This window comes from Lutra lutra, chromosome 5, assembly GCF_902655055.1.
Source record: "Lutra lutra chromosome 5, mLutLut1.2, whole genome shotgun sequence".
Taxonomy (NCBI): Eukaryota; Metazoa; Chordata; class Mammalia; order Carnivora; family Mustelidae; genus Lutra; species Lutra lutra.
In genome coordinates this window covers 74,626,402-74,652,113 of record NC_062282.1, presented here as the reverse complement: position 1 = coordinate 74,652,113, position 25,712 = coordinate 74,626,402, and the positions used below count along the sequence as shown (strand labels likewise).

Here is a 25,712-nt window from a genome sequence, read left to right as displayed (position 1 = left end):
AAGTAATTATGTGATGTAATAGAAGTGGTAATCATATTGCAACATATAAATGTATCTAGTCAACCCATTCCTTAAATTTACACATTGTTATATGTCAGTATTTATTTATTTATTTATTTATTTATTATGAGAGAGCGGGGGTGGGGAACAGACGTAGAGGGAAAGCAGGCTCCACACCCAATCCAGAGCCCACAAGGCAGGGCTCCATCTCAGGATCCTGACATCATGACCTGAGCCCAAATCAAGAGTTGGAGGTTTAACCTACTGAGCCACCCAGTGGCCCCCGCTTTGCAAATTTTTAAGGTGTAATGTGAAAGCAGCACATCGAGGGGAGGAGGTTACCACTGCTGCTACCACGACAGCCTGAAATCCGGGAGTGGTTTTGAATTAATTCTCTAATCTCTTCCCATCACCTTCAGCAAGGTACACTAAACTTCACATTCATACTGGCGGGTGTGTATTATTATTTAAATTTGGTCCACAGCTGGGTGCCGAGGTGGCTTCCACCGTCGCAATTTGGCCAAGAAAGGCAAGGAAGTAGAGAAAAGGCCCTATTTAGGTACCCTGAATGGGGCACTAACGCCTTCGAGTAAGAAACCAATTTAGGACTATATAGATGGGCTTTGTAGTGGTTCCTTCTCTTTCTGCTTGTCTGCGGTTTAAAAAACAAAAATGTGTGCGTGATAATCACTTTTGATGGCAGTAGATCCCAACTTGGGTCCAATAGTGAAGGTTGGATGAATCAAAGTAGTTAACCGCTTCCATGGACAAAGCAGGTCCAGACTTCCGGGGGTCACTGTAAAGAAGCCCAAGGGAGCCAAAGAGGGCTCGGCGGGGGCTTGCACCAAAAGACAGCGGCAAGTTCTGAGGTGTGCGGGCGGTGTGCACTGCTGGCTGGTAACAGCAGTTATGCCTCCCCTTCCCCCGGCTAACGGGAAAGCTTCTAGGGTTGAGTCTGCCACGGTGCCGTGCTCAGGCACACAGTAGGTGCTCAGTAAGTGTCGCTGGAGACACAGAGGCTGGGAGGCGCGCGGGAGAAGTTTCTCTGCGGGGGACCAGAGCCTTTCCCAGCACTGGGCTCAGGGCGCGCCCGGGGCTCGGCCCTGCGTCCGGCGTCCAGCCTCCAGCCGGGGTGTCCGCGGGGCCTCGGGGCGGCCGGCGGACAGACCGGCAGACCTGCCGGCGACGGAGCGCGGAGGCCCCGGCGCGCGCAGCCGCGGGACCGGGGTCAAGGCCCGGGCGCCCGGGTGGCGCGGAAGGGGTGGCCGGACGCGCGGGGCGGCATGGGATGTGACGAGCGGCGCGCTGTGCATTGTGGGAATCCCGGGGCCGCGGCTACTGGTTCCAGTTCACTCGGCAGCGGAGCCGGGCGGAGGGGGCGAGCGCGCGGCGCGCGGGCGGGAAGCGAGGAGGCGGGCGGGCGGGCCAGCGAGGAGCGCGGAGAGAAAAGGCGCGAGCGGCCGAGAGGGCACGGGCCGGACACCTAGCTGCTGCCGCCGCCGCCGCCGAGCCGCCCCGTAAGTGCCGCGCGGGCCCCCTCGCCGCGCGCCCGGTCCCCCGCCGCCCGGTCCGGTCGCCGCTCTTCCGGCTGCGGGGACCCGGGAGCGGCCGGGCCTGGCTCGCACGGGCGGCGCTCGGCCGGGCTCGGGTCGCCGCGCTCCACTTGGCCCACGCGGGGCCTCGCGCGCGCACGGCGCCCTCCCAGGCCCTGCCGGGCCGCGCGGGATTCTCTCTGGTTTTGTTCAAACAGCAAACCCGGAAGCCAACTTCTCTCCAAACCGCGTCCTCCTGCCCGCGCCTGGGCGCTTTTGTGGGAAGGCAACAGTGCTGGCCCCTCTCCCGGCGACCCTTCCCGGGGCGCGCGAGCGGGCTGAGCCCGAGGCCCGGGGAGGCCCCGCGGCGCTAGCCGGCCAGCCTGGGCGGCCGGGAGCTGCGGTGCGCGGAGTTGTACTTGGTGAGGCCCCCGCCGGCCCGGGAGTTGCCGGCCCCCTGCACAATAAGTCGGGCCCGAGAGCCAGGTGGCGGCGGTGTAGGCGTCTGGCTCGGTCTCTGCGCAGAGGGGAGGGTTGGCGGCTGGGGGGATACACTCGTGGGATCGGAGCCAGGCAGGGCCCAGGAGGGGGTTGTCCAGGGAGTGGCTGGAGAGGGAACGCGGGATCGACACCCCTTTCCCCCCGTTGCCCTCGTTCATCTTCTGATAGGCCTTTTGTTTGCTTCGTGGCTGGGAGTTTTTTAAAAGGTAACTCCGGAAGGCTGTAGGCTCCCAGGGTGGAGAAGGCCTGGAGGGACGGGACTCACTGGGGGGTGGGGAGGGGTGGGGAGGTGAGAGCGCTGGATGCTGCGGGCGGTGTCACCTGACAACAGGTGTGCGGGGTGGCGCGCCCCGCCTCCACTCCTGGGACCACGGATCGCTCAGGGATCTGGTCAGTAGATTGGAAGATTCTTTCAGACAAGATGTTAGGGAAAATACTGCACAGTTTGAAAGCGAGAAACATCTGTACAAACAGCTAAGGCAAACTTTGAATTCAGCAATTACAATTACCATGAAATCCTTGTAAGATTTTAATGATCCAATAAACAGCATATAAAAATAGACAATTAGAGGGGCCTTCCTGCTGGCTTCTCTTTTTCTTCCACCTTTGTGGTTTGAGGTTTTACCGTTAAAGAGGGGGCAAAGTACCTTGTCCCAGGCTTCCTGCTCAGCGGACTAGGGGAGTTTCAAAGAGCTTTAAGTTTTAATGGGACACTCTAGGTGTAAGTTAGGTGGAATCCACCTGCTGCAGGTGCCCTCAGAGCACTTATTGACTCTGAAATGCCCACTTTATGCCTGCAACTGGAAATTATACCCCTTGTACAAACGGACTAATGTCGGACAGTGTCATCCCAGTCTTGCACAAAAGCCTCTCCAGTGGGGATAGATTTGCTTTAAAAATTTAAATAAAAAAAAAAGCCAACCCAAACCAGAAGACCCTTGAGTCTTTAAAATTCTTCCCCCCTCTAGTTTTAGGAGGAGAGCAGGAAATCTCTTCATTCTGTTACTTTGTTTTAGCCTACCAATGCTGATAGCTAGATGAAGGCATTAAGAAGGAGGGAAGAGTTTAAGCGAAAATTACTTGAGGTAGGGCCTTTAGAATGAGGAGTGGTCTGGACTACCACTTGTGACACTCTAACACACAGCCCCAAGTTACTGGCGTGGTCTGTACCCAAGGGACCAGGGGCAGGGAGTGGGACATCTTTGCCATTTCTTCTGGTCCTGGTGACAGTAGAACTCAGAGACCCATTATCCTTTTCCCATAGAGAGGCTTGGAGTACATATCTTCTGGGACCTGCCTCTAATATGTTCAGAGCTAATGCTGTCCCTGGTCATTTCAAGGTGATTTATTAAAATAAACCAAAGTGCAAACCCCAAGCTGTCAAGACACAGTAGGAACCTATATATGCTATTGATCAGAATTACAGCAGCTTCCACTTTTTGTTGGATTGTGTCTTTGGGTTTATGTTAGGTTTTTCAGAGCTCTGTTCTTGGCACATAAGCTGGGAAGGAGCAGGGGTTGGGAGGCCCATGCCAATCCTGTGGGTCCTCCCCCACATTCTATAGTTCTAGAAGCACATTGGAGGCCATTCCAGCTCTTACAAGAGAGCCTAAGTGGGTTCTGAAGAGTTGTATAGCTTGTTTGCTTGGATCAAGCCTGCCAGATTCATATCTTACTGTCTTTCAATAAATAATTCCTGAGAATCACCTCTGAGTCAGGTGCTGGGGTCAGGAGCATGATCAAGAGATGCCCAGTCCTCATCCTTGGGAAGGTGATGCAAAGAGAAGACAGGCAAGTGGCTGTTGTAAGGTTGGTGCAGAAGGCCACAGTAACTCTCATGGTAGTCCCCAGAACAGTGACATAAGCAGGAGCAAGCCCTTCCTGGGTATAGAAAAGCAAAGTAGGAATTGGCTGGGCAGAGGAGGGCAGATGTGGATAAGTGTTTGAGGGTTGGGGAGCCCCATGTGTTGAGTCTTAGAACAGTGAGAGTAGAGGTCATATGGGGGAACTGCCAGGGGCTCAGAATGGCTGAATCCTAGAGGGAGTTAGGTGAAGCTAGAATAAACCATCGAAGGCTCTGAGCAGGAGAGAGACGTGGCTAGATGTTCTTTATTCTTACTGGGAATACTTCAACCATTCAGCAAATACTGAATGGCTTCTAGATGCCAACCCCATCCAACCAGGGTCCTCCTCTATTGAAGCTCACATTAAACTTTTCCTTTGATAGCCTTCAATTGAAATGGCTATCTTAAAGTATGGCACGACCTTTAAAAGAGAGAGGAGGTGGGAAGGAAAGTTTCCTCTTGAAACATGAAGACAGTGCCTTGCTATTGAAAGGTAGTGCCAATTCCTTTAGCACAGATTACGAGCTTGGGGGTTTACAGAGGTGAAGTTTTAATTCCAGACTAGCCTTCTGGAAACTCTTTCCTAAATAATACTTGTGTTTGGCTTCTGTTTTTAACCCCACCACAAAAACCTGACACACAAGGAAGATACATGTGCTGGAACAAAATTTGCAGTTTAGGATTTATTTATTATCCCAATTTGTCCTTCTTTCCTTGTTTGTAATCCCTTGGCTCACTGAAGGTGGACCGTAAGTCCTTTGATCATCCAGCTCACTTGATGATGTAGTGTTTTATGAATGGAGAGATATGTTTCTTCTGATTGGCTAGTGTACCAGAGCAAGTCTCTCTTCTCGGCCAATCAGAGGGCTGTTTCTGAAGCCCGGCTCTGTGAGTGATAGCTGTGGAGTAGATCCTTGTGCCTCTGGGGACATGACAGCAGTGACACCGTTAATCATCTGGTATGATGGGAGTAAATGGAAGAGAATGCCGTCAACAGGATTAGTGTCCCACGCTTCACAATTAAGGGCCTCAGGTTGGCTGTCATGATTGGAGTTGATGGGAAGTGACAAATGCATGCGGACACTTGGGCATTTATCCAGCTGCAGGGAGTGGATGGTGCGGTCCTCCCGCGGCAGCAGTGACTTGAACCACTGATTGCTCAGATTCCCCCAACCTCGGGTGCTGGAGATAGGGCCTTTTGACTAGCAGCTCCCCAGCAGTTCCAGTCAATATTTCATTCAGGATCAATATCCACGAATTTCATTGCTTGGATAATAAAAGACTTCACAACTGCTGGTTACAGTGGTTTTGTAAGTGCCCTGATAAAGAGTTGTCTATGCTGTAGCCTTAGCGGAGGCCAGTCATTTACAGATGTGAGGAAGCTAAGTATTTCCCTCTGGTCTCTTTCATCTTTTACCAAGCTAGTCTCATGGCAAAAGAGAGGCGGCGGGAGCCATAGAACTATCAGGGAGTGGGAAGGCCCCTTCGTGGCTCCCACTTTAGCTGTCGGTGCAGTTGTGGTATTCCCTTCCTGGGAATCCCTAAGGTGACTGTACGGGCTTCCAGAATTTTGAGGATATGAGTTCCCACAGGGATTGGCCAGGTATGTATCCATGCATGGTCTCACTGAAGGTGCCTGACTGGCGTCCCGCTTGCCATATCTCTGAGTCCTGTGGCCTATGACCTTTGGAAATGTTGCCCTCATCTTTGTCAAGAGAACCCCATCTACTGTAAATGCCAACTGATCAGTTACCATCCAGCCAGCATTTTAGAGCCTACCAGATCACAGGTTGGTGGGGGCCTGGTAAGCAGAGCCCACTGGTGTATCCCTTCACCACAGACAAGGGAGCTGGCGGTGGTGATACAGTGTAGCAACTGCTAAGGTTGAGGAGGTTGGTTTCACAGCCAGCCTTCTTCCTAGTCCTGTGCCATGAGGACAGATCACATGCCCTGTCCCATCTCGGTTTGTGGGAGGCCTGTGGTCAGAGACTTGCCGCTCACTCAAGCCTGGCTAACTTCTCCATACAGCCGTTCTCCACCAATGTGCGACTCTGGGTAAGCTTTGGGCTTCTGCAAGCAAGGTTTGTGTCTATTGTGATTGACTTGTAGTCAGAGGGGTGGCAGAGGTAAAGACCACAGAGATTCCTTCAGGATCAACCACAGAACCTTCATTTCCAGTCAAAAAAGACCCAGCTAAGATAATGTGCCATGATGAATGAATGCCAAGGTTGCCTGAAGCCATGTCACCATCGTCAAAGCATGTGGGGGCCCTCCCTAGGGGTGAGAAACTTCCACTTTCTTGAATGGGGTGCCCTCCTGGATGATTAATCCAGGAAGGAAGCACACAGTTTTGTCAGTTTAACAAGATAGTAGAGCTGTTTCTCTTTTGAGCAACATCAGTGCCTTGAGGAGCCGAGTGTGTTAGAAGCCACTTTTTCTGTGACGGGGGACCATCCAACTCTCAGAAGAGGCTGGATGCAGGACATAGGTCACATAGGGCCCAACAGGCTTTGGCTGGCTGCTTACACCCTGGTTTCGTGGTCAATTTTTACCTTGGTTTGTTGTGTGATGGAGCTGGCTGTTTTCTCTGCTGACTGGATAGCTAAAAGATATTTCTCAGCTGCTCTTGAGGTTAGGTGAGACCATATGACCAAGTTCCAGTCAGTGAATCATGGTTAGTAGTGGTATGCCCCCTTCCCCCCTCAGGCCTGGCTCTTGAAGGCCTCCATGCGTTATCCTCCATGGCCTTTTCCCTTCTGTGGTAACCCTGGGAATTGCTCAGTGAGGGATGGGAGGGGTCTGGGCCTATGACTCATGTGCAGTAGCACCAGCCAATCATGGAAACCCACTTTGGACTTTCACGAGGGAGAAACAAGCTGTAGGGGCTTGTTTGTTAGAGCAGCTGGTGCCATCCTTGCCAGTATGAATAACCCACATCATCTTTCCAGGAGGTGGCCTCTTTTCAAATTATACACGTTGTTGTTATTTTTATTGACTGTCCTGAGCACTCACTCCGTCAGTGCTTGTCAGCCCTGTATATTCATGTTTTTTGTTCTGTTCTCCCACCAACTGCTCGGTGTCCATTCTGTCTTCATCCCCGCTTGATGGTAAGATAAGCTCTGAGGGTGACATTATGTCACATGCCCAAGGACACATAGGCAGTAAGCAGCAGAGCCACAACCTGAATGAAGCCAGTCTGACTTTGGAATTTGTCATTAACCCCAGTGCTCATTGGCCACATCCATCACAGCCACTCTCTCCCCATGTGGGTGCCTGGCCATGGCCACCCATGTCTCCACAGACCCCTGAAGAGTGGAATGGACCAGGCAGACTTGTGGGTGTATCTGGAGACTGCCCAGCTACAAGGCGATTTTCTGAAAAATATTTTTAAAGTTAGCACGTATCACTGGATGTTGGAGGCTGCATGGCTTCACCAGAAGTCTCTCCGAACTGTGGCTACAGCTTGGAGACCTACAGTTAGAAGTGCGGGAAGAACATGGGGAGGGATGAGGAGCAGGAGCTGCAGGGTCAGCCCTGGGGGATGAAGACGTGGGGCTGTGTTATCAGGAACCTGACCAAAAGTTAGGTGTGAAGATGTTCTCCTCTCAGCAGAGTGACACTTGGGGATCCATTATGTTGAAGGGCCTGCCTGGGACCCAGGGACTTAGGGACGAGCTGACCACCTGGCACCAAGTCGCTTGTAGTGCAGTCCAGCTGGGGAGGCAGGTGCACAGATAGGTGCCAGAAGGTGAGCTTCGGGAACAGGGAGCAGCGAGTGACACCAGTCAGCGGTCGGGTCTGAGGACAGGGGTGGCATGAGTGCCAGCGCAGTGGGTTGGCAAGAGGACAAAGGGCATCAGAGGTGGGGGAGATATTCTGGACCCTGCATTGCAGGGCAGGAAGTCAGGGGCGGCGGGAAGCAGTGCCGCAGAAGCAGGTGAAGGATGCTGTTTGTGGCTGGCTCAGGGGGACGGGGAACGTGCAGGGGGGCACACATCCTCTGGCCTCCATGGAGAGAGACTGGAGCTGAGGATGATAGGCGAGGAGAGAGAGCTGAATCAAGACAGGGAGGCTGAAGAGAAGGGAAGAGGCCCGAGATGTTACGAGGTGGGTTCAACAGAGCTTGGCTCGTGGCTGGGCACTGTGAAGATGGGCAGAGAAGTAGGGCCCAGGTTGACTGCTGCTTGGTGACTTGGTACATGAGGTTGTCACTGCTGGCACTGAGAAACCCAGAGGAGGGAGTTCCAGGTGCCCATGGGACTTTCAAGTGGGTCCTTGCCACAGGCAGTCAGAACAGAGCCCTGGGGCTCCACAGCCAGGTATGTACCTGGGAGGCCCCAGCACGTCCATGTAAAGGCTGGAGTGGAAGGGAAGTACCAGGAGCATTTTGAGGGTCCATCGGGCTCGTGAATGCTAATGGCTCCTCTCTGGGACAGGACATTGGCTATTTGCCACAGAGGCAGCCCCGAACATACCCAGACAGCTCTGCCTGGGGATGGGAGCTGATATCAGGGCTCTGGGAAGAACAGGGCTGAGCTGCATTAATCATCACTGACTGTAGGCCTCTCCTGCTAAAGGAAGGGAAATGTTCAGATCTGAAAACTCCTAGTCCAGAGGTGTGGGGTTGGTCCGTGAAACACATTTGTAGTATAAGAAAAGACTGCTGGGAAGCCCCATGACAGTTTCCCTGCAGACACACATGTGCACGCGTGTGTATGTATATTACTTCCTGCTCAGAGTCAGCATGGACACCTGTTTGCAGGGACTCTTTCAAAATGGAGCCCATCGCAGCAAGAAATGGGGCTATTTAATTGTTTCAGAGAAACTCAGGCCCTTCTGGGGTTCTCTTTAGCTCGCAGTGATCAGTTAAGACTTGGTGCCCCTTGATGAGAAATGTAAGGTTCTCATCATAATTGTCCAGCCACCCCCTCCACTGCCCCATTAGAGTGCTCAAGAATCTGCTGTCTGCAGTTTTGGCTATCTGTGTCAGGCAGAAGACTTGAGATGACCTTATGTGTCACCCTGATGTTATATGGACCACAGTGTGTTCCGAATATAGGGTTGGGCATCAGTAACAAGGACTCCTAACTCCGTGGCCTCCGCTGGTGTTGTGGCATGGCCTGCTGGAGCTGGAGTGACCTACGTAGCCCACAGCCTGACCTCAGTTTACCAGTAGAGAGTCCTGCCCATTTGGTTCAGTGAAGAAATGTTCAGTTGAACATAGATGTCCTCTGGGAAATGCTTGCCTGGGGTCCAAGGATAGGCTGAGGCCTCTTCACAACCCCTCTCCCAGCACCTTCGCTGCCTTTCATGGTTATCACTTAAATAACTGTAGGGTTATTTCATCTCTCTCTGCCTCATGAGCTCCAGGAGAACAGAGAAGATCCCACCAGCCTTGTGCCTTGCTGTCTCCATTCCCCAGCACAGTTCTTGAAGCGAGTGCACGAATGACTTGAATGCTCTCACTGAACATTTGAGACCTTGAATCCTCTTAGCACACGTGTAGACCTTACTGATGCTCTGCTAGGAGTGCAGCCAGGGGCTGCCCTCTGAGAGCCTGCCTTCTGACGGGAGAGATGGGGGCATAGCCACATCATCGTGGTGTCATGTGCAAGGCAGCCCAGGGATGGAGCGGCTGGATCTGAGCGCTTGGGGAAGGATTGGCAGAACTCAAGTGAGAGGGATAGTGGCAGTCCTGGCAAAAGGGCAGGGGCCCTGCAGGGGAGGGCATTTGTGGGGAGCTGTGTGTGACTCCCCCTGTGCCTGAGTTTGGAGCACCAGGGGTATAGGGTGAAGGGGTATAGGGTGGATGGATGTGCCAGGCCTTGATTTCTAGGACATTTCCATGACGGGCCAGGGGTGTTGATTCTTCCTCAGGAATGTGGCAGCCAGAGAAGGCTTTCAGATCAGAGCCATTAACCATTCAGACGTTTCTGTACCAGCCTGGAGGGCAGGGCGATTGGAGAGTATGGCCCGCTGTGGAGAGACCTCTTCAGGAGATGTTCGTGATGGCCTGGATTCAGTCACAGTCGGGTGGACAGGAGAGGCCTTCTGAGAGTTGATGGAGACAGAGTATCCTCTGGACTCAAGTAGCATTTTGGATGGGGATGGGGAGGAGGAGCAAGGAAAGACAAGCACTTCTCTGTCTTCTTTAAGGACAGGCCCAGCTAGCGGACTGGAAGTGTTCTGAGGGCCTGTGATTACAGCCCAGCATCCTGCTGAACTCTGGTGAGCTGTTCTTGGCCCCACGGAGAAAGGATCGTGAGGTAGAGACGCTGCTTTCATCAGACGACCTAGGTAGCAGGCTTTCCATCATTGCTGGGGGCAGGTGCCATAGTTTCCCTTCACGAAGGCTTCCACATGTGTCCATTCTGGTCTCAAGGATATGAAAATGCAATTATTGAACAAGTATGCAGGACGTCGCCAAGAAATCCCATTGCCTTTTACATCATGGGGCATAAAGGCAAGGCACTTAAGAGCACTCATTGTCAGAGTAGTGTTGAAGCGGAGTGGCCGCTGAAATGGATGTTACGGTATCAAAGGTGAAAAGCATTGCCGTTCTCTTTCCAGGGGCGAGGTGCTCCAGCAGAGGGCCCCAGCTGGGCTCGGTGGGGGCTCAGTGGCTGCAGGTGGTAACCCTTCCCCTAGGGGCCGGGGAGCGTGGGCCAGGGGGCAGACACCGTTCCCATGGTCCTGACATCTGTGCCTCTTGCCTCCACAGTGTGCTTTACTGATCCGCCTCCAGGGCTGCCGCCATGTCGAGCCGGGGTGGGAAGAAGAAGTCTACCAAAACCTCCAGGTCCGCCAAGGCGGGAGTCATCTTCCCGGTGGGGCGGATGCTGAGGTACATCAAGAAAGGCCACCCCAAGTACCGGATCGGAGTGGGGGCGCCCGTGTACATGGCCGCCGTCCTGGAGTACCTGACGGGTGAGTACACCCGAGTCCCCCTGGGGGAACCCCTGGATTTGCCTCGTGGCGGTCCGGACACCCTGTAGGGATTGAGTCGACCGTGTGGCTCCTTTTCTCTTGAGACTTTTTAAACCTGCAGAGAAGCTACAGGAGTAGTACGATGGACCTTTTCACCCAGGTGCCCCAGTTGTTTACATTCTGCCCTGTTAGCCATCCATTTGGAAATTTCTTTAATCTCCCAACATTGGCCTTTGTAGTTTTTTTGTGTGTATGGTTTTTTGTTGTTGTTGTTTTCTTTCCTGATCCAAGATCCATTTCAGGATCCTGCATTTCCTTTCGTTGTCAGGTTTCTTTAGTCTTATTTAAGTTGAAACAATTCCTTACTTTTTTTTTTTTTCCTTAAATCTTCCATGACATGGACGTTTTTTGAAGAGTGCAGCCAGTTGTGTTGCAGAATGTCAGTCAGCCTGGGCTGGTTTCATGCTTGCATTTGGGTTGAGCACTTTTGACGGGGGGATCGCCTAAGAGCTCTTGTGTCCCCGTCTAGTATTGTGCTAGGAGCCACCTGACGTGGGTTTGTCCTGCTCTCGGTGATTCACTGGGGTCCTATGGTTAAGGATTTCTGCACAGCCTGAATCACAGTCTTCCCCCAGTGGCTTTGGCATTCCTGGATGCTCTTACCTGAATCGGTTATTGCTGTAGTGGTTATAAAAGAATGCTGTTTCTGTTTCTGTCATTTCTTCTGCTTGTATTAGTTGGCATTCTTCTGTAAAGAATTTACTTTCCTCCTGCCCTTCCCTCTTTCTTTTCTTTGGACTCGCAGCGTTGCTTCATGGATCTCTTTATTGGGTTATACACTACGCGTCATCACCCAGGATGGGGCTCGCATTGTCTCACGTTTGACATTCAGGCCGCTTCTGCTGTCCTTTGTGGTGGCCTCTTCCATTCTTACACATTTTCTTGCTTTCCCCCACAATGAGATGTTCTAGTCTCACCCTGAATTTCCCCAGCCCCAGTCTCAAAATCAGCTCTCTCTCTCGGGTCAGGGGTGGTCCTTTTACTGAAAATAACTTTATTGGTCTCACTGGTGGCTCCATGGCCACTGCGGGAAGCCAGCTGAGAAGGGATATCACCCCCATCTGTAGTGACTCGAAAACCAGCCTCAAAGTGTAAGAGAGCTTGCCTGGGGCCTCACAGAGCAAGTAAGGAGCTGAGAAGGGACCCAGATCCTGCTGGGTCATTGTAATGCTTTTACTGCTTAGTGCTTCATGCTCCTTGGGGTGTGTGGCAGGAAGGGCACCCGCAATCTTGCAGCCACCTCTCCCACAGCCAGACAAGGGGACTCAGCAAGACATGGTGCTCCTTCCAAAGTGATAACACGCACCAGGAATGCTGGATCACTTCTTGCTTCTCCCGTTTCTCAGTGAGGCGACACCAAGGGTTCCTCCCTAAAAACATGGTCATGAGGTTGTTGTGTTCTTCTCAAAGCAACGAGGCATGAGAAATCACTGGTGGGTTATAGTTGGGAGGCGTCCGCACTTCTGGGACATTTAACCCTCCACTTCGCAGACTTTCAGAGGCAGCATACCTGGTAGCATGAGCTAGGTGTGGTTCTTCTCATTCTAGAAATGAGGAACCAGAGGCCCAGAGCTTGCGACATGCCCAGAAAAGCCATGTGGAATGTTGGCAGTCAGGGGAGAAGTTACTAGATAGGAGGCAGAGGACATTGTTTCATTCTGGCTTGTCAGTTTACATGCTGTGTGACCCAGAGTGATTCACTTAACCTCTCTGGACCCCGGTTTCCTTACAACTCATATGTTGACAACAGGCCGTGCTCCACCAACTCCAGGCTGCTGTGACAGCCAGAGGGCTTTGTTTGAGTATGATGGGAAAGCTGACATGCTTGGCATACCCAGTCAGGCGGTGGTTCCTGGGTCCCGAAGGCCATGATGTCCCTGTCACTGAGATGTCCACAGATGCTGTCATTAAGTCAAGTATCAGATCGGTTTCATTTCTTCCTTCAAGCTTCTGTTTTTTTAGTTGGCAGGGTGTGGGGCAGGGGTGAGGGGTTACCATTGCTCCAGCATATCCAAGGCAGTACTGTTTGTGCTGCACAGAAAATCTGGATGTCTTCCTCATCTGTGGCTGGCTGGCTCTGGAGCTGAGCACAGTGCTCATGACTTTGAGGTCAGTGGGCCCGTTCTCTTGGACTTTGCTTCTGTTTGCACCCACACCCCCTGTGCCTCTCCCCAGCTCTCGTGGGTGTGTGGTAGTGGTCACAGAGGGGTGTGGGAATGGCCAGGGCTGCCCATCACTAGCACTGGACAGTAACTCAAGGCAAGCTTTTACTCAGGTGTCAGCCATGTTAACCCCTGTATATTAAAGAATAATATATATTTTTACATTTTACCAAGTCCTTCTGGCAGAGCTATAGTTCACTGACTCTGAGCCATTTTTCTTTCTGCCTGTATACAGTGCTGAGTCACTGGCTTGACCATTGCCCTATGCCTGCCCCACCGTGGTCCCTGGCCACATGACAAACACTTGGGGAGACCTCCTGCGATATTAGTGCTGTGCTTAGTCTTGTTGTGGTCACTTGTGCCCTGTAGCCAGTAGCTGAGCTCTGGGGCCACATCCAATGAAAACACTGTTCCAGGCCTCGGAAAAGCACTGCATGCCCGCACTGACGGACTGGCGCTGAGCACCTTGGCCTGCAATGTGACAGCATGTGCATATTTGGAAGTCCTGAGTGTTCGCCCCCTCAGAACTTTGGTTTTGTTCCATGAGTGTGATGGGAAGGTGGACAAGCCCTCTCTCTGCTCTGCTTTTTGATTTTGCTTCCCTCCAGACACTTTCTCATTCATTCTACAACCTGTTGAGCACCTGCCGTGTATTAGGCCCCATGCTAGGCTCTGTACGAGAACACAGGAGTGACTGCGGCAGAAATGGTCTCTGCTCTGTGCCGCCCATGGTCAAGGCTGGAGAAAGAACCCAGCAGCCCAGATGGTCACCACCTGGGATAGACGCCATGGAGAGCATGAATCTGCCAAACCCGGGCTCAGGCACCTGGGCGCCTGGAGAGGAACTGGCTCAGGAAGGCTTCTGGAACCAGGAGCTCTCAGCAGAGATCTAGAGAAGGAGGTGGGGCCCGTCAGCCCATGAGAGCTGGCAGTGGGGCCACTCCCACTGTGCTCACCTGTGCTCACTCACCTGTGCTCCAGGTGCCTACTGGGTGCCAGCCTCAACCCAGAGCTCAGGGAAGATCGAGGATGAGGGAGGAGCCCATGTGCCAGCCCTCGAGCAGCTCAGGGCCTCAACCAGGGTGTGGCCCAGACGTGGTGCTCCAGCATGAGGCGTGTGAGCCAAGCCCCAGCCAATCAGCAGGACCTTGCTGAACTTGTCTCTGGCCCTGGGATTGAAGCCGGAGCTTCCTCCCCCGAGAGAGCTTTTTGTCCACAGACAGGTACACGCAAGAAGAAGGCAGAGCTGTGGGTTTGTGTTAGATGGGGGAGGCTTGTTAACCAAAGCCCCCCTGCCGGTCTAGCTGTCACCCAAAGGGCCCTGTAGAGGGACTGTGTTCTCTGTGTGGCCCAGACTCTTCTAGGTGGTGCACAGAGCTGCAGGCCTAGCGAGGGAAGTGCGTGGCTGATGCCCTTTGGCATGGCTGGGCCGGGCCTCCAGCATTCAGCAGGCCCCAGTGGAGAGATGAGGGATCTGCATGAGGTTGCTAATAGGACAGCTGGGCTACCAGGGTCCTGCTGGGACTAGGTGGCTGCAGAGCGGGGAGCTGATGTCTCCCTGGTGTCCAGCCCTGGGGACCAAATGGGACGCCACAATGTTCAGTGGATGTCACATAGAAGCAGTAGAGCTGGATGGTTAAGATGCGGACCTAGGTGTCCACAATTTCATAATTGTGACCTCAGGCCGGTTGCTCACATTTCTGGGCTGTGGTTTGATTATCTGTACCCTGGGGCTAGCGGGGACTGTCCTAGAGGCTGCAGTGAGGGGACGCAGGGGAAGGGCTCATCCCCCCCACACACACAGTGTAAGGGCCCACATCTGACCCTTAGCATTGGGGTTAAGGCAGAGAGAGGAGAAAGTCCCTAACACCCCCACTCTGACAGTTGACGTTACTTCCTTTAGGATGGTGATGGGGGCTGTCACTGCCCACTCATGCGTGTGGTCCTTCAGCTGCTGAGAGCCCAGCGAGCCTCACTGGCACCTGCAGAGGATGCCTTGGCGGCCTCAGTCCTGCTCTCTCTGGTTTGTTTCAAGCAGCACTTAAGTCCTCCCCCAAAGCCTGTGCGAGCCTCAACACCAAGATGTCCTGTTAGCAACATCATCTGTCTGATGTTGGAGGCCCCTTCCAACCTGGGCACCCGGCACATGCATTGTCCATTTACCTGAAGGATTTTTTAGTTAGCCAGGAGCTGGGCACGCCAGAGCAGAGGCGTACCTTCAGAATGTCGGAGCCAAGAGTGGACCTTCAGGCCAGGAGCCATCAGAGCCCAGTGACACCCCCCAACCATGCAGATCATGTTGTCATGGGTGAGGGACCCCATTCTCCTCCCTATGGCCTGCTCCAGGCTGGAGTAGCTGTGGGGAGGAGCATCTTGCTCTGAAATGTGAAGCTGGCTTCTGTTTCTCCTCTTGGGTCCAGAGCTCAATCATCTGTTGTACTTAAAAGGCAAAGGCAACCTCTAGAACATGCTTCAGCCTGGCCACCAGACAGCTCCTTCCCCAGATCCGTGGGTGCCTGGCTCTGCTTCCCTGCTGGGCTCTCCAGAGTTCTTCCCAAGAAATGTGACGCTGTCCATTGGGGCAGCCCCTGCCCAGCCATCACCTTCACCCCATGGTACTGTGGTGTTCGTCTCTTCCATGACATTTAAATGATAACATTTAAGGGAATAGGGAACTTGACTTGGGTCGGTTCTGAAAGCCTCTGGAATCTCTCCCATGTGCCCGCGTAGCACTACTGGAAGGTATAGATGTGAGATGTGAAATGAGCAACTTGTGGCGTGGCTTTTGCCCCACTGAGATGTCCAGTGATTTTGGGACACATCATCCCAGAGACCAATAAAGGAACAGGGCAGAAAAAGGGAGAAGTAAAAGGTGCTTGAGTCCTACTGTTGTGGGGGAGGGGTGGTAACTAAAAAGTGCATGGAAGAGCAGAGAGCAAGCACCCGTGATTTGTTGCTCTTTTTTTCCCCCTCAGATTTCATTTATTTATTTATTGTAGAGAGAGAGCACAAGGATGTGCTGAGGAGCAGATAGGGAGGAAGAAGGGGGAATAAAGGATCACAAGGGGACTCCACCCTCGGCATGGGCCTGACATGGGGCTCGATCTCCCAACCCTGAGATCATGACCTGAGCTGAAACCAAGAATCGGATGCCTAACCAACTGAGCCACCCAAGCATCCCCTATTTGTTGGTCTTAAATCATGGGTCAAGGCGCTGTGGGTCAGCATTGCTCCAGCTGTGTGTAGCAGAACCTAAGTGATGAAATTTAAGAAGCATTCTACCAAAAAAACACAGCTCCATGGCCGAGATAGGAAGACAGCTAGATTCACATCTCCTCTTCTGAGATGGCTGTATGAATAACCTCAGAGGAGTTTCTCAGCGAAGGAATTTGTTTTAGTTTGGAAACCACCAAGAAGCCGCTGTGTTTACTGCAGGACTCTTCAGAGCCTTTAACATGTGGGTGTCCCCGTGAATCCCCATGGGAAGGAACTGTCATCCACATTCGTTCCCAAACTTTTGTCACAGAAGTCTCTCAAGGAATACCTTACAATACCCTGCATGGTGCAGTGTGGGGGACCCTGGTACGGCTTACCCCCATGACAGCAGCACCGTGTGGCAGGCTAAGTGAAGAAACAAAACCGAAAACCTCCCCAAGAGCAGGCTTTGGTTTGTTCCATTGAGGCGCAAAGCTTGGCTCAGAGGGGCCGGACGCACCGGCGGCGGCGCATCAGCATTCCCTAGGTGAGGTGGTGTCTCAGGAAGCCCGTAGCATGTATTTCACTAAGCTGAGTTGCTCAGGTATTAACTTGGCGATGGCTTACTAGACCCCAGGCCCTGTGCCAGACAGTGACTTACCCGACAAAAGTCCGGCCCAAGGAACTGACTCCCTAGAAGGGAAGCACCTTTGGAGCCATTTACCCAACCAACCCCTGAGAGAACAGGCCTGGCTCCTGTTCATCAGATCCAAAAAGATAGGCAGTGACATCTTTTTCTTTCTATTCTTCCTTCTTTTTTTTCCTTTCCTCTTTCTTTCTTTCTTTCTTTCTTTCTTCCTTTCTTCCTTTCTTCCTTTCTTCCTTTCTTCCTCTTTCTTTCTTTCTTTCTTTCTTTCTTTTCTTTTTCTTTCCTTTTCTTTTCTTCTCTTCTCTTTTCTTTTCTTTTCTTTTCTTTTCTTTTCTTTTTTCTTTCATGCAAGAACCCTATCCCATAGCCTGATCACAAACCTCGTGCTTCAGCTTCCCTCCTAGTACTCAGGCTTGTTGCAAAAATCCAGTCCACTCTCAGAGGGTTTCTCAACATTAAGGAGGATGGAAAGCTCTCAAGACTGAATGTGGATACCTTGTGATAAGTATGGACCCTCCCAAGATAGCCACTGATGTGGGTTCCTAAATTGTGTTGCGTTTAAAAACCCAGTGTTGTAGGATTGCATTCCCAACTCTCACAAGATAAGGCTGTGGCTAGATTTTTTTTTTTTTTTTCTGTCTTCTTTGGATCTAATCTACAAAATAATGAAGACCTCTGGATTTCTGTATTCTTTTCTTCTCTCTCTCTTTCTTTTAAGATCTATTTATTGGAGAGAGAGAGAGAAAGGGGGACAGAGTTGGGGGGGCCGTGGGGAGGGACAGAGGGAGAGAGAGTCCCAAGCAGACTCCGCACTAAGCACAGAACCTGATGCAGGACTCAATCTCATGACCCTAAGATCATGACCTGAGCTGAAACCAAGAGTCAGTCCCATAATGAAGTGAGCCACCCAGGCACCCCAGATTTTTGTATTCTTAATCCCCCACTCCTTCCATTTTCCCAAGCCCTGTCCCCCCTAGAGTCCATGTTTTAGACCTGGTCATCCCTCTCTTGTCTCGTCAGGGACCAGAGCCTCCCCCTTGTCCAGTCAGCCCCTGGCACCTTCTTCTGGCAGATGCTGTCATGGGAAGCTGCTGTGGTGAAGTTCACAGGGCCAGCTCCTGACCTGGGGAATAAGCAGGGTCCCCTGGGTGACCTTACAGCCACTTTGCAGACTAATGGGGCCCCGCCCTTGTACCTGACTGCATCCTACAACAAAAACCCGAGGAAGAGGGATGGCTCTTAAGAATATACCTTACTGTCTGGTTTGGCTGATGAAATGATTATCTTCTGCCCAGGTTTCAGCTTGCTTGATTTCTGATCCATAAGTGGGTCAAGTGTTGCATATCCCTTTGGTATTAGGGGTTGGGCTGCACCTGGCCCCACCTTGTGTCCTCCAAGTGCAGGAGGGGGAGCCCTCCCCATCCACAGCACGCCCTGATACACATACTCGTTTCAGCAAACATCCATCACATTCGGTCTGGCCTGGGAAAGGACCTGACAGGCTTGGCACATTGAGGTAGGCAGAACCTGCACTTGGCTCTGTCACTTACCTGGACTGCCTAGCACTTTCCTATCCAGGACACCCGAGTGTGTCCTGTACTCATGCAGCTAAAAATAGGGCAGGAAGAGGAGGACACCCAGACTGGCTCCTGATGCCCCGAGGCCCCCTGAGTTCATCATGAGTCTCTGGTGTGTTTGCCGGATCACCCCTTCAGTGCCGGCCATCAGTTCAGGCCAGGGCCCAGCTAGCTCTCATGAGCACCTTCTTGGGCGTTCCTGCTGCTCTGGGGCTCTCAGCCCCCCACAGTGCTCCCTGTTCTTCAAAGCGCTTTACTAGCTTCATAGCCCTGAACAAACCACACACACACACACACACACACACACACACACGTGCACGTGTGCACACACACATGAGAGAGGACTGGGGATTTTAATGAGCCAGAGGGCTGAAGCTAGAAAAAAGTGGGAAACACCGAAGTTGAAACTAATGTGCTACGTACCCAGTGCATGCAGACAGTGCTTAAATGCCTATTCCCATTCCGGGTTATAGGAGCAACTTGTGTTTAAAAATGTAAGAAGTTGAAACTCATTCATAATTCCACTGCCCAGAGGTAGCTACGGCACTGGACGCCTTTCATGCATACATACAGGAAAGGGAGTTAGATTTTAGCCCAATTATTTGTTTTTGTTAATATCCGCTACTTGATGAGCTTCACTGATAGCCAGTCACAGAAAATCATCACCATCCATCTCACAAAGCAAATTGCGAGGTAATTCAGGAGATGCTGCACGGGCAGTCCTCCCTCTGCCTCCCAGGGGAGGAGATGATTCCATGGTGGGAGACATAGGAGGAGTGCTCGGAGAAGTGGTTTATCACAATACACCTTTGATACTTCCTTCATCACGTGGTGTCCGATGGCTAGGTGGGACAGGTCTCAGGCTGGAGGAGAGAGCCCAGAAACCTCCGAGGGGAGGGGTGGCATTCCCAGAGTTTTGCTACCCCTGCCGCAGATGTGGAGGACGGCGGGACAGCACGGGGATCCCAGAAGCATGTGCACCTGCCGCGGAGCACAAACACAGAGTTTTTATCTGTCCGCCACCCAGTCCTTCCGAGGAGTCCCTGAGGGGGTCCACGACAGTGTCAGCGTGACCTGGACCCACTTCCTGGAACAGCGGCCCTGCTTCCCCTGCTTTCTCAGAGCTGGGGGCATGGACTCTGGCACTGGGCTCAGAGAAAGGAAAGGCCTCATTGCTTTCTTTTGCAATCATTTTCTCCCAGTCTGTGACTGGTCTTCTTATTCTCTTAACAGTGTCTTTCACGGAGCTGAAGTCTGTGATTGTAATGAAGGCTAGCGTATCATTTCTTTTTTCATGTTTTGCTCCTTTGGTGTTGTATCTAAAACCTCATCACCAAACCTGAGGTCATGCAGATTTTCCCCTATGTTATCTTCTAGGAGTTTTATAGTTTAGTATTTTACATTTAGGTCTGCGATCCATTTTGAGTTAATTTTTGCAAAGGATGTGAGGTCTGTGTCTAGACTTTGCATGTGGGCGTGCAGCTGTTCCGACCTGTTTCCTTGAAGATGCACTGCATTGCCTGGGAACACCCAGTGGTCATGGAGGCTCCCTCTTGCTTCACGATTTCCCCATGAAGGGTCACATGCCACTTTCATTTCTGCCACTGGGTCTGTAGATGCAGAGACAAGTTCCCTAGCAAGGGTTCTGTTTTCGCTGGGGCCAGTAGAAAAGCCCACAGCAAGACCAAACTTGTTTCTGGATTCAGGCAAGGGAAAAGGTATGCCCCAAACTGAGTGTGCCTCTTTCTTCTCAGGTCTTCCGTCTGGGATCACTTTATTTGTGATTGAAATACATCGTTCAGAATTTCATTTTCTGAGTCCTTTTGTGATAAATTTTCTCAGGCTGTGGTTTTGAACATGCTTCTTTTATTATTATTATTATTTTTTAAGATTTCATGTATTTATTTGAGAGAGCGTGCAGAAGCAGGGGACAGGCAGAAGGAGGGGGAGAAGCAGGCTCCCTGCTGAGCAGGGAACCCAATGCCGGCTCGATCCCAGGACCCCGAGATCAAAGGCAGATGCTGAACCAAAGGCAGATGCTCACTGGACTGAGCCACCCAGGCATCCGTGAACATGCTTCTATCACATCCATAAAGTTTTTTAGCTGCTATTTCTTCAATGTCTCTATTCTAGGCTCTTTCTACTTATAAAACACAAGTCAAACACATTAGTGTCTCATTCTTTTTTCCATATTTGTTCATCTCAGTAATAGTTTTCATTTTTGTCTTGCAGAACTTATTTGTAGATAATTATTTCTGCTCTGTCTTCTAGAACTATCTCCCCATTTACTAATTCTCTCTTCAGCTATATCTTATATACTATTTAATTCAGTCACTGATTTTTATTATTATTATTTTGAGAGAGAATGCTGTGCAGGCCCCTGAGTTGTAGCAGGGAGGGGCAGAGGGAGAGGGAGAGAAAATATTAAGCAGGCTGTACACCCAGCATAGAGCCCAACTTGGTGCTCGATCTGCCGACCCTGGGATCATGACCTGAGCCAAAATCAAGAATCGGACACTTAACCAACTGAGCCACTTAGGTCCCCCAATGAATTTTTTTTTTAAAGATTTTATTTATTTATTTGACAGACAGAGATCACAAGTAGGCAGAGAGGCAGGCAGAGAGAGAGGAAGGGAAGCAGCCTCCCCACTGAGCAGAGAGCCCGATGCGGGGCTTGATCCCGGGACCCTGGGATCATGACCTGAGCCAAAGGGAGAGGGTTTAACCCACTGAGCCACCCAGGTGCCCCCCCAATGAATTTTTAATTTCAGCTTTGAAACTTTTATTTCTAGAAGTTGGAATTTTTTTTAATCTGCTTGGTTGTTCTTGATAATTTGTCTTCTCTTCATTTTCAAAATTTTCTTTAACTCTATTATATATAATAACATCTACTTAAATAATTTGGTTTTTTTTCAGTTTTATTAAAGAATAAATGACACATATAATTGTATATATTTAAAGTGTATAACCTGATGATTTTATATCCCTATACGTTGTGGAATAATTACCAGGTTTTTCTGAATAATCCTAATAGTGGCAGTCTCTTATCTATTTCTGCTAGATTTTGAATCATTGTTCAGAAAGTCTACTTCTCTCCAGGGTTACAAAGGAACTCCTTCATGCTTTTGCTTATTAGTCTTTTTATGGTTTAAATTTTTTACATTTTTACTTTGATCCATTTGAAATTAATCCTGATACATAGTATGAGATAGGGATTGACTTCATTTTGTTCCAGCTGGTTACCCAGTTATCTCAACACAATCAATTCAATATCCCATCTTTTCCCTGGTGATGTGAGATGCTACCTTCACCACACATGAAATTTCTAGATATATTTAGGGCTATTTCTGGGCTTTATTTTCTGTTTCATTGGTCTGTGTACTTACATACTTTATGTTTCTCATATTTGGTGGGTCTTTCATAGTCTTTATTTTCTTTAGTAAGTGATGTATACCAATGGTAAAACTCGCACCTCCCCACAGGACACACAGTAAGACCTGCATTTACCTTTCTCCTCTTTTTCCATACCCAGTTCTCCTCCCAGGAGACAGCATTAATTTCTTATGTGTGTTCTGTTTCTTTCTGAAGATACTTTTCTTCTCCTTTTTCATTTCAAAATCAATCTTAAAAATGAAATGCCAAGGACTAATGAATCAGGATAATGGGTACATGTGATCTCAGTGACTGACATTTATATTTGAGCCCGAATCTTGGTTGGGAGGATCTGGGGATTGCTGCTCTGCCCCGAACATCTCCCCAGAACCCCCAGGCCTCTCTGCCAACCCTGAGACCTGACTTGAGACTGTGAGCGGAGGCTTGCCTGGACCCTGGGCCCTCTTGGGGCTGCCCTCCCCTGGGATGACTGCTTTATAGTTCACACTGCCTGCCATGGAGCCTGAGCGTCGGCTCTAATACATGAAACCAGGCCAGTGCCTTGGAGAGTGTGCCCACACTTCCACCCTGAATCACGGTCTGAATGCTGCAGGACCTGGTGTACTCCTTTAGCGATCCATCTGCAATGACCTATTTATGAAAGAGGTACCAGGCTCTGGCCAGGTGCAAGGTGCCATGCGGGCTGCTGAGAGTCAAAGGGATCAGTGTTCATTTCAACAGATCTGTAGTGAGGGTCTTTGGTGGGTCAGCCCTATCGGAGGCCGTACTCCCGACCGCAGGCCTGGGAACGTGCCTTCCCCACTTCTCCCTCAGCACCGTGAGCTCAGCTACCAGCACAAGGGCTCACGTTGTGCAGCTGCTTCGTAAGTAGTTTTTCGCTGAAGGATCAGAAACTCAGTTAGAGGATGATGAATTTCAGGAGGACAGAATGTTGGTGATGGCAGATGCTGCCAGACGTTGATGAGATGGGAGCTGAACCTGCCCCCTGGATTTGTAAACGAAGCCAGATTTGGGTTGTGCTAATGACACTGGGGCACAGCCGGACCAGCTGGAGGAGAGGGAAGTGGCAGGGCACGTGTGGGCAGGGCACGTATGTGGCAAATGGGAAGGCATGGGAACTTTATCAAGAACTGGTCTCTCACCTCTGACGCAAAAGCCACTGAGGATGTCTCAGCTGTACCTTGAAAAGGAGAGGAAGCCAGGAGCCAGCCACCTGATTTAAATAGCAACATCCCAGGAGGGGTGCTAGCCGTACCCCAGGGTCTCTCTGTGAATGATTGGCAAGAATGGTTTTAAAGCACCACTCACCTACTGAGAGGAGAAGGAAGTGATAAGAATTCTACAGGTATCTTCTCTCTTGCTGATATTTGAACAGAAAGATACCAACTAATAGAACATATTTATAGTTCCCTTGCTTTCTTTGCTTGCCTGAAGGCTTCTCTAGGTCTAGTCAAGCCAGAATAAAACATGGTGAAAGCAAAAAGTCACTCCTCAGAGCTATAAATACACTGTAGCAAGAAGACAGACCCAAAGGGTATTAACCACAGTCAGCCTCCCCACCCCCAATCTCCCTGTCTGCCTCTCCTCACCGCCCCCTCCCGTGCTGGTTGCCAAGAAGATAACTGGGCCTCGCCTGGGATTTGCCATTCGCTGGGCTGCTCATCCCACCTACAGCTCTGACCCTGCCTCCCATCCCCCCTTCCTCAGTGTCTTTCCTCCTTCATTTCATATCCCACCTTCCTTTTGAGGCATGTGCCTTCCAGCTGGTGGCTTGGAAGCATGTCTCCCTGGTACCTCAGAGGCCTGTGGTGGCTTCTGATGCCCAGGGGTCCTGTTGTGGGACTGCTGTCATCCCCGCATATGCTGTGTAGAGTGGCCTTTATAGAAGACGTTTAGAGGTGTCATCCGCATTAGAAGGAGGCTCTTGTTTTGCCAGAGCTCACATTTCTTGTCTGTAGGACAGTGGGAACCGTGTGAGAACGCAGGGCCTCTGGGAAAGACTAATCATAGGCCTCCCTTGCCATGGCTCTCCTGAGAGATGCCCCTCGTGGTAACTGGTGACTGAGGTAGTCTGTGGTCCACATTTGTGCGCAGCTTCTGTAAATCTGGGGGTTGACTGCTGGAAGTCAGCATCAGAAAATGAGGACACTTACCTTGAGCAGGGTCGGTTTCCTCGCCCTTCCACCTCCCCACCAGGCCCTGGTGGTCCCTATTCCAGATGGAGAATGTGGCTTGTGGTTATGTTCATTTGAGGGGCATGGGGGCCAGTGCTTTGAGTACTAGGCAGAGGCTGGCCGGTATAAGTAATGAAACGTCTGCCTTATTAGTGAGCACTTACTATGTGTCAGGCACTGGCTCACTGCTTTACATGTGGTAACACGTGGAATCCTCAAACTGCCTGTTTGGCCTAGAAGAAGACTGGGGCTTAGCGCCTAAGAAATCTCTCTCTGCAAGGCCATTCTGCGTAATAACCCCCCTTGAGAAGAGCGCCTCCTGCAGGCTCTCCTTAGGAGTGCAGGCCTTAGCCATTACCAGGAGAGCTTGCCCGCCAGGTTGGGGGGTTGGTTTGCAGGTGCTCAGGATCCCTAGGTCCACTTTGCATCTCCTGTGTCTCCAGTGGACATTGTGGGAGGATGCTAGGTGCCCAGTCCTGGAGGGCTGTCCTCAGTGGAGCCACAGCCTGGCTGAGGCGACAAAGCCTCCTGAGAGGGGCAGACCCTGAGCAGTTGCAGGTGATGTGCGAGGGCTGGAGACAGTCTTGGGGTCTGGCCTGGGCAGAGGGGACGGGGGTCCTGCAGGGATGGGCCTGGAGGGACAAGGAGTCACTGACAGGAAGGAGATGGGTTTGAGCACGGGAGGGCTGATGGCTGTTGGCATGACATGTGCTGGGCCATAGAGAAGGGGCAGTCTGGTCAGTGCTGGGAGCGCTGGCTGCATAAGCAGCAGGACAAGGGAAGTTCTGGGGGGAAGGGGAGCCACAGAGTCCTCGGAGAGGAGAGGGTAGCGCCCTCTCTGCCATGAGGAGATTATATGGCTCAGCAGCATGGAGGATAGACTGGAGGGTTGATGGCTTTTTGCCCGATGTCCCTTCATCTTCCGTTTAGGGAAGAGGACTTGTGGACTTGTGGCCCTCAGCCTTGGGAAGCCACCTGGGCAGATAGGGCCAGCGCCTCCTCTGCTGTGACACACTTGAAATACTCTTAAAGTAGTCATGAAAAGAACCTGAAAACTCCACACGCTCAGAACCCTTGTGAGAAGCAGGATTAAGCAGGCAGGGACAGATGTCAGGGCAGGAGGGCGACATAGTGTCTCAAAGGTGAGGGGGTGCACACACCGTAGTTGCCGCTTCTCATTCACACCGCGTTTTCATTTCTTACATTTTGAAAAGACAGTTGTGCACAAGGGAAACAGCACTAAAGAGGGTCAACTGTCTCCCTTTGATGGAGTCCCGATTCCACCCAGAGGAGGCACCAGGGTACCCCATCTTGGGGAACACGGTAGTGAGTGCAGGGATAGGTGTCGCCTCCACCCCCCATACCAGGGCTGTCCGTTATACGCGCCTTCCTCCTCATTTTCCTCTGTAAAAGTCTGTCTGGGAAATGGCACTGTGTCAGGGCTCTCTAATAGAGTTTCCTCTTTACGTGACACTTTTCAAATCATTTCATTTCATCAGAGCTCTCTGAATGTCCATCTCTTCCTGAGAGGAGTTAAGAGCAAATGGCTGTGATTTTCCATATCCAAACAAACACACATACTCACCATTTCCTTATAAATTAACAGTCCTTGAAAAGGAGTGAGTGGCGGGGCAGAGGGTCCTGCCCAGCTGTCAACCAGGGCCTGGGGGAGAGCAGATTTCTCTGGGACCACCCCAG

At 51.3% G+C, this 25,712-nt stretch overlaps 1 protein-coding gene across 5 annotated transcripts in view; it reads left to right on the top strand.

Moving 5' to 3' along the window:
- The first annotated feature begins 1,349 nt into the window (after positions 1 to 1,349).
- The window catches only part of LOC125099795 (core histone macro-H2A.1), a 73,058-nt gene continuing 48,695 nt past the window's right edge, over positions 1,350 to 25,712 (top strand). For 2 of the 5 annotated variants that reach the window (XM_047729238.1, XM_047729234.1), the window contains exons 1-2: positions 1,352 to 1,517; positions 10,599 to 10,804. In XM_047729238.1, the coding sequence (XP_047585194.1) occupies positions 10,633 to 10,804 (172 nt within the window). In that variant the 5' untranslated portion in view covers positions 1,352 to 1,517; positions 10,599 to 10,632. Of the gene's footprint in view, positions 1,518 to 1,819; positions 1,955 to 10,598; positions 10,805 to 25,712 lie in introns of those variants that run through there. The other 3 variants (XM_047729237.1, XM_047729236.1, XM_047729235.1) reach the window with 3 other exon arrangements.